Below are 12,488 nucleotides of genomic sequence, written 5' to 3' on the forward strand. Positions count from 1 at the left end.
CTGCTGCTGGCTGATACCAGAGAGCAAGAGCTGCGCACACCCAGGACGGAGCTGCTGCACTGAGAGCGGGAGGACCTGTGGTGACGTCACCGCCATGTGATCAGGGGGCGGAGCTCATGAGAGAAATCGTGAAGGACCTGTGGGACGTCACCGCCATGTGATCAGGGGGCGGGGGCTCTAGAGAGAAGTGATGAAGCACCTGTGTTGTGACTTGTAGACCCTAGAATGTATGCGCTCCTACCTGGTATTACGTCATTTCCGGGGCGTGTTCTGACTACATTCTGGGCGTGTTCTAGTTCAGCATCGGGCTCCATAGTCTTATGCAGACACACAGCTGCCGGTGAAGCTGCAGGAGGAGGTCAGTGTCCTAAGAAACAGGAGTTCTGGAGGGGTTAATTAATGCTTATGGAGATGTTAGGGGGCTCTGGAGAATAATTCAGGGATAATGGGGGCTCTGGGGGGGGGGGTACACCTGATTCAGGAACAACAGGCTTGTAGTGGGGTGTCTGGTGGGCTTTGGGGTTGTGGTTTATGCTTGGTGGGGGAGGCGTCGGGGGGGTTAGAGGGTTATGGTCTGGTGGGGCTTTACACTTGAGATGGGGCTGGGGTGGGGGTCTATGATGTGGGGGGATTAATCCTGGGGGACCTCTGTGGGGGGTGTTAATGCTGGGGGGGGATTTTGGGGTGGGTCGGTTAATGTTTCATTGGGGGACACAGATAACCATGTTTGTATGCTGCTGACACTATGCAATAAAAAAAAGTTCTCTTTTCCTCAGAAGGGTGCATCATCACCTGACACAAAGCTCATCAGTTTTAGCTTAGTGTTGCTCTGCCGTCACCATTGCAGTCTATGGCCCCAGTCATCACATACGTCCAGACCCCGTTTTGCTGGGGATTTCGGACGTATACCCCGACTGGGACACAGAACGCAATGTGTACGTAGCCTTAGGTTGTTTTTTTTGTTTTATTAATGATTTCCCTTTTTCATTCAGATACGGTTTGTGAGAGCAACAGTGAAATTGTGTCACTCTGATCACCCACCTCAAATTGTTTCACTACTGTATTCTCTGGGGTCTACGAGGCAGGACCCTAACACATCAAGAGTGTTTGGGGTTCCCCGGCAGACGGTCCTTGCAACTAATCCACTGCCCGCTCGCCCCCCAGAGCCAGAAGGTGCAGGGAGGGAAGACTGATCTGTTCCCTGCCAGCCGCCCGAAGGTCTGTGTCCAGGTTCTCATGCCCATCTTCATCATCAGTCTGCGAAGAAGAATTCAGGATCTTCAGGACAGGTATATCCTACCAGGCAGTGAGGGGTCTTCAATACAGAAAAAAAATATCTAAAGAAAAAAGAAGGGACGCCACCTCTGCATTTTCCAAAGTCTCCTGCGGCCCCTCTCTTTAAAAAAGGAAAAAATATCCAGGTTCCGGTCTAGGCCTTCTCCGGTGGCCGGGCCACACCCCCAATAATCACACACGTCGGCTCTCTAGCGCTTTCCGCCTTCCACCTATCTGGGCGCACTTTGCATTCTGGAGCGCGAGAACCCTGCTTGTGTTTTTCTTGACGCCTCTTGCTCCTCCTTCTTCTGCTCAGTGCCATCTTTCTGTCGCCAGTTTATAACACTGCCGCAGCTCACCTGAACTCTGCTGCCTCATCGACTGGTTCTGCCAGATCACCGCCACCTTCAGCCTCTCCAGGTCCTCAGGATGCAGGGACTGAGTAAGCTCTGCCACCGGGGGCAGCTCTTTATCTCCAGCTTAGCTCACTAGCACCTGTATCTTTCTATTGTCTCTATGCCTAACCCCAGGGAGTGTCACTCCCATTCAGCCCTGGCAGCTGGAAACCTCACCATCCTTATGGCTGAAATCATGGAATGTGGATTCAGATTCCAAAAAGTCCCTTACCAGCCTCACCTTCCAGGGCTCCTGCCTTTTCAAAGAGCTAGATAAGATGATCTCTAATGCCAATGGGGGGTAAGAGTATTTTGCTTCCGCAACAGAGGGCTAAACGCCCTCCTCCCAAGAGACACACAGTCCAGTTTTGGTCCTTTTGGAAATTTTTAGTCTAGTACAGCAACCAACAGGACAACTCTCCGGCCCGCCAGGAAAAGAAGAGACCTTCCTTCAGGCTAGCTCCTTCCTGGTGTCAATGAACCCACCAGCGCCGGTCTGCCAGGCCCGGACCTAGCAGATTTTCTTTGGTATGACGGGGTGTTCCACACCTGGGATGTTTCTTATTCCTGGAGTTTTCAAGGCTATTGATTTGCTATCTAAAGCGGCCATCATGATCTCATGACTCCGAAACATCAGACACTGTAGGCAGGCTGAGGGGCCAGGGCAAAGCCAGAGACCCTGCCCGCAATTTTGTCCTTATGCACTAACAGCTTATTACACAGTTTTACAATACATCAGAAATGCATAAAATGAAACAAGCAAAGGTATAAAGTTTTCAATGCTAATAAAATGCACGTTTGCCGAGAGATGCTACTGTGCATGCACGGCGCCATATTACTACACTAGAGATGCTACTGCACAAGTGCGGGCGACAGGGGCCATTTTGGTGCATGTAAATTTCATGTTTGCCACGCAAATTACATAGGCTGTATTTAAAGTAGGAGGCAGGTCACTGAATGCACAGTGACCTGTCAGAAGTCAGACATATGAATACATAAGCAAAGCACCAGATAGCATTTTATATACAGCATTCTAGAATGGTATATAAAGTTCCCAAGCCGATCTGCATAGCATAAAAAAAAAACCTTATATTAGACTCACCTATAGGGTGGTCCCGTCCAATGGGCTTCGCTAGTGTTAATCCGGAACCTCCTCTTCCTGAGATTGCCATCCTTCTTTCTTCAAGCCGATGACGTGTCCTACCTCATCCACACAGTGACTTCCATTGCGCTCCTGCGCATGCGCACTTCTCTCTGCCCTTTCCCCTCACAGAGCAGAGAAGTGTGCCTGCGCAGGAGCATGATGGGAGAGGCTGTGTGGATGACGTGGGGCGTGTAATCCACACGAAGCAGAGGAAAATGGTGCCGGATGAAGACCAGCGACATCCATGGGACTGGATGTTACTACATTGTGCCTGCTGTGCCTCGGACCACACGTGAGGACATTACTACATTGTGCCTGCTGTGCCTCAGACCACACGTGAGGACGGTACTACATTGTGCCTGCTGTGCCTCAGACCACACGTGAGAACGATACTAGATAGAAAACATACGCTTTTTTTATTGCGAATCTCTGTGGAGAAGTATGATGCAGAGACAGCCCCTAACTGCTAGGGTTCCTCCACCTCCCCCAGCAATGGTTCACCGCCAGACTGCTCCCCCGGCAGAGAAGGACCCGGAGAAGGTGGTCTCACCCATCTATCCCGAAGGCGTCTTATTAATACGTATAGCCAACGACATGGCCGCCTCCCTGGACTCAGGGGTTTCATATACTGCCAAGGCATCTTTCAACCTTTCAGTAAGCCCCTCACAAAATTGGTTTCTAAGGGCTGAGTCATTCCATTTAGAATCTGTTGCCCATCTACGGAATTCAGAACTGTACGTCTCACTGACTGATGCCCCTGCTGAAGGCGACGTAACCTAGACTCAGTCAAGGTGACTCGGTCAGGGTCATCATAGATGAGGGCCAGGGCCCCAAAAAAAAAACTCTACAGAATGGAGACAAACTGAATCCTGTGGTAAAGACAAAGCCCAGCATTGCGGATCGCCCTGCAGCAGTGAGATCACAATTCCCACTCATTGCTCCGGAAGAGTAAGGACGAAGTTTAAAATAAAGTTTGCTGGCCTCCTTGAATACAAAACACTTGTCCCTACCTCCTGAAAACCTGTCCAGGAGGGACAACTTTGGGTTCAGGCTGGAAAGACCTACCTGCAGAGACCCCCAAATTAGCGACGAGTAGCCGTTGATTCTGTTGCGTTTTCGGCGTAGAAGCGCATAAAAAACGCTTGGTAATCGGTCTGCCAGCTATTGCAATGCAATCCTGTGTTTTAAAACGCAGCATGTCCTTTCTATGCAGCGTTTCCCGCCCATTGACTTTAATTGAACTACAGCAAATTCGCGGGTATAATATTTATACCTGCAGATTTGCTGCAGTTCAATTAAAGTCAATGGGCCGTGGAAAAGCTGTGAGTGGTACCCGAGTCGGCTGAGGAGGACTATTACTCCCGACAGCGGCACGGCTGAGAGGAGTAATAGTCTCATCAGCCAAGCCGGGACTGCGCGCAGTGGTAAAAAAAAACAACACACTATGCTCACCTGTCCATTTCCCCCCGGTGCACTCTTGGTCCTCGGTCCTCACGATGTCAACCTCCCGGCGGCGTGCTCGCTCCCAGCAGTGTACATTGCTGCGCTGCCAGGACCTGCGGTCACGTGAGCTCTCAGCTGAAGATGGCACCTTCCTAGGCTAAAAATAGCAGCTCCCAGCTGCCCCAGAAATTACATGAATGGGAATGCTAATGAAGATTGGGTGATTGGGATTAGCTGATACCTAGATCTTTTGTTTGGTGATGACACGTTCAGGATTTGAAGCAGAAATTTCGGCAGCGTTTCTGCATCTCCTTGGCAGGAAAAACGCTGCGGAAAAAAAACGTGAGGTTTTGCATCGTTTTTGCCGTGTTTTTTTTATGCGTTTTTTTAAGCAATTTTTGAAGTCTTTTTTTGTACAGAAATGTTGATGTAATTTCCTTGCCTAACCCCTCTTTTCCATTCTGCATTTTACAAGTAACAATGCCACATGAAGAGCAGCCCCTGCGTCTCCGCAGGCCGAATATGAACCTGCTATTAATTAGTGTACTAAATATCTTGCGTCTGCACAGCGAGCAGGTAAGATAAATGTAGGTAGAATGTATATTTCATTTTATTTTTATCTCAGGTGTGCACTAACCAATTATTGTTCCATAGGAGCGGTCTAGAAGAAGACCGATAAAACGCTGAGTGCACCCTATAGTGCAGGAGAGATGTGACAAAGGGCCCTTCAATGTGCTATATCAAGATCTAAGGAGGTAAGTTATCATATGGAAAAAAAAAGTATATGGTCATCCGTGTGTACCTAATTGTCATAAAAATATTAAGAAAATATTAGGGATATCTCTCTCCCCCTGAAACCCCTATCTACCATTTGTCACAAGAGAAGAATGGACAATTTATGAAGCTGTCGGTATGCAAATAGCAGTACAAGAAGCTCAATAGACCATTCTACTTAGCATATGAATGCAGTTCCTCTTAGCACCAACCTGTGAGAAATGGACACCTTTGAGCAGATGGGCCAGAGATTGAAAGACAGAGGCTGTTGCTCTTGTGCTTCAAAGGAACTCTGTCACACTCCACACAATGGCAGAGTCACCCTCATTTGCAAAATCCTTGCGCTTCAGTCTGTCCGGTACTGACGCGAAATATGGAATATCTGAAGTTACATACTTCCGATAATAATAGGACCCATATTTTAGTGGCAGGGTCAGCTAAGGAGCAATATGGATAATTTTCCGTAGCTGTATGCCCCCCTTCCCCGGTGAGCAGCAATGCAAAAGTACAAAATAACAGACCGTAGCTATGTTATGTGTGGTATCTAAAGAAAGGTAAATTCATAATGGAAAATATTGCGTCACTTGCAAGCTTCTGCAATCAACCAGCGATAAGTTATCCCAGAAGTCAGAGATTCTAATAAAAATATGAAGGCTGGAGCCCAGCCCACTTGAGGTCATCACAGTGTGGGCAGGTTTCCCCCCTTCACCATAAAAGACACAGCTGAAGTGGGGACAGTGTTCATTGCTTGGGGGTATAGATTCTATAAGCAAAGGATCATGTTCGATAATGGTCAAATCAGATTGTAGCGCCCTCCCTCCAGCTATACGGAATAGTCTCTGCGATCTTTATAGTAAGTCTTCTTAAATATCTGTTTATTTTGGTGTAAACTGTATATTCTGTTCTGTAAATTTCTCCTTTTGTAAAACCTTTTGTATATTTTTCATAAACACTGCCTCCCTTTTGGATTAAATATAAAATTTAATAGTCCTGTTTCTTTTGCTCTGTAATTGTTCCCTCCCCCGAGGCCATACGCTATCAAAACGCAGGCGTCTGACCAGGCCTGTATTATATTTCAAATCTAGTCAGTGGTGGCAGCGAATAATAATAATTGAGCTATGGTGAAGTTGGCAGTAACCGTATGGGGGCATATACACATATTCCATGCTTTGGAATCCGGAGGTGTGTACGTCATACGCTTTCTGCTCACTTGCCGATAGCTACATAGTGGGTAATCGGGATCGAGTGTGCGCGAATCCCTGCTCAATCTTGACAGAGTGACGGCAGTGGAGGGATATTGTGTGATCTCCCCGGTGTCGTCACTGTCCTTCCTGACACTAATATATATATATATTTTTTTCAAGATATCCGGTAAAAGTTTTGCCATTTTGTTGCATACCTATACATGCGTTTGACCGTCTGCTGAATATTCTACCACCCCAGCTGGACTGCAGCAACACCATAATGAGAAGGGCCATCTCTGTTAAGGAAAGGCTGCTCATCACCTTGCAGTAAGAAAAGTATATATATTTTATCACTACCTTTTTCTTTGGCTTTTTTTTAAAATGTGACGAAAGCTCTGTTGTGAACAACAAAAACGAACGTCTCCTTTGAATAGTGGCCACAGGCCGCTGTTCAAAGGAGGGTGTTCATGGCAGCAACAGGGGGCATCATGTGACACCAGTACTGTTATGGCAATGCATAGGTGCCACTTCATCACGTCATGGGTGCAACTATTCTTGTCTACACGAATGCACTTCCAGCCACCACATCTTAAATCCCGCTGTCAGCTGCATTTAACTGCAGCCATTACCTGCATCCGATGACTTTATCAGTCATTTCATGTCTTAATTTCTTTTGTTTACCTAATTTTTTTATTAAAAATCCAAACAAAATAAGCTTTTCAGGCCACAGCCCCACTATCAGTATTCGGTCAGTATTTTTTCTCAGGAGTGGGAGCCAAAACCAGGTGAGGAACACTCAGAGAAAATGTATAATAGAAACAAGTCACCAATTCTGCATTTATCACCCACTCCTGAGAAAATATACTGGCCGAATACTGATAGCGGGGCCGTGGCCTTAATGTAATAATGTTGTCTTGTATTCCCTTTTTTGGCTTTTCTAATCATCTTATTTTCCTTTGCAGATTTCTCGCCACAGGAGAGAGCTATACATCACTGCACCTCTAAATTAGGGTTGGTAAATCCACCATTTCCCAAATTGCGAGGTGCACATGTACCGTCATCTGGCAGAAGTTGCAGCCCATCGTGATGCCTTCCCCAACCGAGGAGACCTTGGCTGCAGTTTGCAGCAGGCTTTCAAACTGGCCAATTTTCCCAACTGCATAGGTGCTGTTGATGGCAAACATGTGAGGGTTCAGCAGCCACCACGATCAGGATCACCCTTCTTATAAGAAATATTTTTCTGTAGTCCTGATGGCTGATGTAGCTGATGCACATTACAAATTTGTTGCCATTGACGTTGGTGCTTATGGGCAGTACTGGGGACTCTCGGGTGTTGCAATCAACACAAATTGGGCGGCAAATTCTTCAAGATGGAGGGACACTCCCAGCCCCAAGACCTTTGCCAGATTCCACACATCCAGTTCCCTTTATGATGGTATCGGATGAGGCATTTCCCTTAATGACCAATCCACGAAGGGGACTGAATGCCCGGTGGAGAATTTTTAATTATCGGCTGAGTCGTGCATGCAGATATGTGGAATGCACCTTCGGAATCGTGTAGTCAGTGGAGGATCTTTCACACACCCATCCAGTTGGATACACAAACTGTTGACAATGTAATTAAGGCATGCTGTGTACTCCACAACTATGCTCGTGAGTACAGCACTGAGGTAGATGAGTCACAGCTGTCAGAATTAATTCCAGTGGTCAACTTGGCTCCGGGAAGGCCATCCAACACTGGTGCCATGGTGCGAGAAACCTTCGCTGACTACTTCATGAGTCCTGAAGGTGTCACGCACCGGCAATACTCTTGTGCTGGTGGTGTGCAGCCTGACGAGCAGAGATCTGATCCCCAATGAAAAAAAGAAGATCATCAAGAAAAGTGTTTTATTTCTAATAATATTTTTTTCAAAATATGATTATGATTAGTGATTATGCTCAGTCAGAAGTAGTGTTCACAAGATGGCATTGCAGTGCGGGATAGGCTCCAGTAAACGATGTTTCAAACGTCCTGATATTTCAGGTACTGCAAAAAAAAAAACATACCTGAGATGTCCATGTTCATGTGGGACTGTTTCATAATACGTGTGTGGCACCACTCACACGTACCGGTGTTTGGGAATCTGCAGCAGAAAAGCGCTCTTCCCAAGTACTGTGTGCTGAAGGAATCACTCACCATTGTCCCTTGCTTGCGCGCACTTGTGAGCAGCACTAGCAAGGGACAATGTTGAGAGTAGCATTCATTCGCTGTTTTTCTAAACCCGTGTGAAAATTACATAAAAAAACATTGCAATCACCTCGTTAGAGGCGACCTGAGGTCAGTGTAGGTCTGGGGCCCACTCTTTTTTTTTTTTTTTTTTTATACACCCAACCAAGCACATACAAGATGAAATAGCTGTAATTGGGACCCAAGTATCTCTTGCATTTTAGAATACATGCCATGTATAGACCCTTTTTATTTCTTTCTGAAAAATCAACACAAATGTTTAAATATAATTTTATTTTAGAACAAATAACTGTAATACATAATGACAAAAACATAATAAACTAATGATGGCAAACATTGTCATTAAACCTGAACCCAAATATAACAATTATTCCTAAACTACTAATGACAAACATTGTCATACAACCCTCTTAACTTTTCCAAACAGGAAAAAAATATATTTTGCAACCCGTCAACAGTTTTGGTCCATAGAAAGTACGGCCAGCACCTGTAGGCACTTTCTGTTTATAGGATATAAAACGAAACACCTTTTATTAAAATCGTCTACGCCATAATCCAGTTTGATGAGTGTCTTGGTCTGACACTTCCTCCAGACCCGCAGTGGCTGTCCTTCATGTGGATGATGCTTCTTGTATGGCGCTCAAAGCTGAATCACTTTCTACCCTCCTCAGCACAGAGAAGCATCATCCACATGAAGGAGGACGAACATGACAAGCAGTGAGGAGGCGCCGGATCAAGAGCTGTGACACACATCTGCCTGGAGCCTGGTGTAGGTGACTATAATAAAAGGTGTTTTTTCCTACAGTGTTAACATCATTCCAAAATGGTGGATATAAGGACCTACAGGTGCTGGCCGTAGTTTTTATGGTCCAAAACTGATGACAGGTAGAATACCATTTTAATGAAATTGATGATAATCAGGTTCATAACCATAACTGGGGAAAAGCTCCTGTGAATAGCTCACATTTGGGGAGGGATCAGCACGCTGCACAGCAGATCCAGAGCCGGTGGGTTGCCATAGAAGGCAGACACCTCCCACCTTCTGGCCGATAGGCTGCTGCTTGTGGATGTCGCTGCGGTACTCCAGCTGCTGGTGGTGGTCCAGTTGGCTGAACTAAATTGAATAAACCATTTATTATGGCCAGCCCAGGGACCACAGGCAATGGGCTTTCTAGAGCCATGAGCAAAGAGGTGCTCACCACCATGAAAATGGACTACCTATCCCGTGGAATTGCCCAAAGGCGACCTGCAACTGCTGCCGCAAAATGGTCAAACTCGTCCTCCCTGTTGGCTCCTGTCAATAAGATTCAGGGTGTGACTTGTCAGGGCGTGAATATCGCTCACACCATCTTTGCCCTTCTGATTTTTTGTTTAGCTTTAGTTAGGGCCCTTCTCTGTGCCATGGGACAGGCAGTACCAGCGTCCATCAGTGTGGCCCCTGAACCAACGACAGCAGCTCTTCCAGCAGCGGTAGAACACGGACCAGCACTGGCAGAACACGGACCAGCACTGGCAGAACACGGACCAGCACTGGCTGAAGTGGAAGCAGCAGCGGCGTCAGGATCAGGAGAGGATGCCATGAAGATGTCGTCTGATTCCTGGCCTGCTGCAACCTCCATGGTGACCTCCTCTTCCTCACCCTCAGCTGGACTAGCAGCAGGAATATTTCCTTCCGTACTGTGAGAAATAGACAAAAACATGCATGTTAACAAAAATATACATTTTACAAAATTTAAAAAAGATATATTATAAAATTACCTCCATAAACTCCGGCTGGTGGCAATGAACCCCAGCAGATCACCATAAGGCACTTTCCGTTGTCAGCCCGAGGCGCTTTTCCCTGACTGGGCCCTCACGTAGCTGCCTGTGACTGAACACCATCTGTTTCTTACGTCCTTTTCTGCAATACAAAATCACTGTTTATTTACTGCATTTTGGACATCCCCAAAAAATATTTAAATACATTTTTTTTTACCAATTTGTTCCTGCACGGCTTTGGAAGCTTCCTCAAATTCAGGATAAAGTGCTTTGGAAGCAGAGTTCCAGCACTGATCCCGCCTTATTTTGTCCTTATATCTAGGACTTGCAGGATCCCACAGTTCTTCATATTGCTCGACCTAAAATCTATAACGTAACGTCAATAAAACAACGTCAAACCTAAAATGTGCGTATATTATATATACATATTTATGTACATATATCTAAATATATATATACAGTATTTACACTGCTCAAAAAATAAAGGGAACACTGAAATAACACATCCTAGGTCTGAATGAATGAAATATTCTCATTGAATACTTTGTTCTGTACAAAGTTGAATGTGCTGACAACAAAAATCACACAAAAATCATCAATTAAAAATTATTATTATTTTTCAAGCTGACCCTAAAAACCCATTTCTTTAGACTGGCGTATCGCCTCCACACACTATCTGTCCGTCCCAGTTTTCCTCCATATTAAAATCTTCAATTTCAGGTTCATACCAACCATGCACATAATAGCCTCGGTCAGGACTGTACACATACTGGCAGGCGACCAGTCCATGTATTAATTATCCTATTTAGTATATTAAGGCTGCATTATACAATATATGTACATTCTACCTTTTGTGTCTCCCCCATTTCCTCATAGACTGTAAGCGTGCGAGCAGCCGGACCCTCACTCCTTTCGATATGAGATATGCTTATTCTGTATTGTCTGTATAAGCCCCCCCTAAAATTTGTAAAGTGCTGCGGAATATGTTGGTGCTATAAAAATAAAAAAATATATATAAAAATAAAAAAATATTATTATCAATGGAAATCAAATTTATTAACCAATGGAGGCCTGGATTTGGAGTCACCCCCAAAATTAAAGTGGAAAAACACACTACAGGCTGATCCAACTTTGATGTAATGTCCTTAAAACACGTCAAAATGAGGCTCAGTATTGTGTGTGGCCTCCACGTGCCTGTATGACCTCCCTACAACGCCTGGGCATGCTCCTGATGAGGCTGAGTATTGTGTGTGGCCTCCGCGTGCCTGTATGACCTCCCTACAACGCCTGGGCATGCTCCTGATGAGGCTGAGTATTGTGTGTGGCCTCCACGTGCCTGTATGACCTCCCTACAACGCCTGGGCATGCTCCTGATGAGGCTGAGTATTGTGTGTGGCCTCCACGTGCCTGTATGACCTCCCTACAATGCCTGGGCATGCTCCTGATGAGGCTCAGTATTGTGTGTGGCCTCCACGTGCCTGTATGACCTCCCTACAATGCCTGGGCATGCTCCTGATGAGGCTGAGTATTGTATGTGGCCCCACGTGCCTGTATGACCTCCCTACAACGCCTGGGCATGCTCCTGATGAGGCTGAGTATTGTGTGTGGCCTCCACGTGCCTGTATGACCTCTCTACAACGCCTGGGCATGCTCCTGATGAGGCTGAGTATTGTGTGTGGCCTCCACGTGCCTGTATGACCTCCCTACAACGCCTGGGCATGCTCCTGATGAGGCTCAGTATTGTGTGTGGCCTCCACGTGCCTGTATGACCTCCCTACAACGCCTGGGCATGCTCCTGATGAGGCTCAGTATTGGGTGTGGCCTCCACGTGCCTGTATGACCTCCCTACAACGCCTGGGCATGCTCCTGATGAGGCTGAGTATTGTGTGTGGCCTCCACGTGCCTGTATGACCTCCCTACAATGCCTGGGCATGCTCCTGATGAGGCTGAGTATTGTGTGTGGCCTCCACGTGCATGTATGACCTCCCTACAATGCCTGGGCATGCTCCTGATGAGGCTGAGTATTGTGTGTGGCCTCCACGTGCCTGTATGACCTCTCTACAACGCCTGGGCATGCTCCTGATGAGGCTGAGTATTGTGTGTGACCTCCACGTGCCTGTATGACCTCCCTACAATGCCTGGGCATGCTCCTGATGAGGCTGAGTATTGTGTGTGACCTCCACGTGCCTGTATGACCTCCCTACAATGCCTGGGCATGCTCCTGATGAGGCTGAGTATTGTGTGTGGCCTCCACGTGCATGTATGACCTCCCTACAATGCCTGGGCAT

At 46.5% G+C, this 12,488-nt stretch overlaps 1 protein-coding gene and 1 long non-coding RNA gene across 3 annotated transcripts in view; one reads left to right on the plus strand and one right to left on the minus strand.

Annotated features, from left to right (window-relative positions):
- Nucleotides 1-12,488, minus strand: part of LOC141272976 (uncharacterized) — a 66,346-nt gene that overhangs the window by 19,084 nt on the left and 34,774 nt on the right. Inside the window, exon 10 of the mRNA XM_073684223.1 lies at nt 1,675-1,680. Within this exon, the coding sequence (XP_073540324.1) occupies nt 1,675-1,680 (6 nt within the window). The remainder of the gene's footprint in view (nt 1-1,674; nt 1,681-12,488) is intronic.
- Nucleotides 148-11,017, plus strand: LOC141272982 (uncharacterized). Of its 2 annotated transcripts, XR_012322048.1 has the most exons (7): nt 148-358; nt 993-1,289; nt 4,733-4,833; nt 4,912-5,012; nt 6,396-6,542; nt 7,178-7,226; nt 9,818-11,017. It is a non-coding gene; the product is annotated as an uncharacterized lncRNA (long non-coding RNA). The 2 variants fall into 2 exon arrangements; XR_012322047.1 differs by having other exon boundaries at nt 7,178-11,017.

Source organism: Phyllobates terribilis, unplaced genomic scaffold (assembly GCF_046119375.1).
Source record: "Phyllobates terribilis strain yellow unplaced genomic scaffold, ASM4611937v1 Scaffold_1__5_contigs__length_1240528914, whole genome shotgun sequence".
In the NCBI taxonomy this organism is placed as follows: Eukaryota; Metazoa; Chordata; class Amphibia; order Anura; family Dendrobatidae; genus Phyllobates; species Phyllobates terribilis.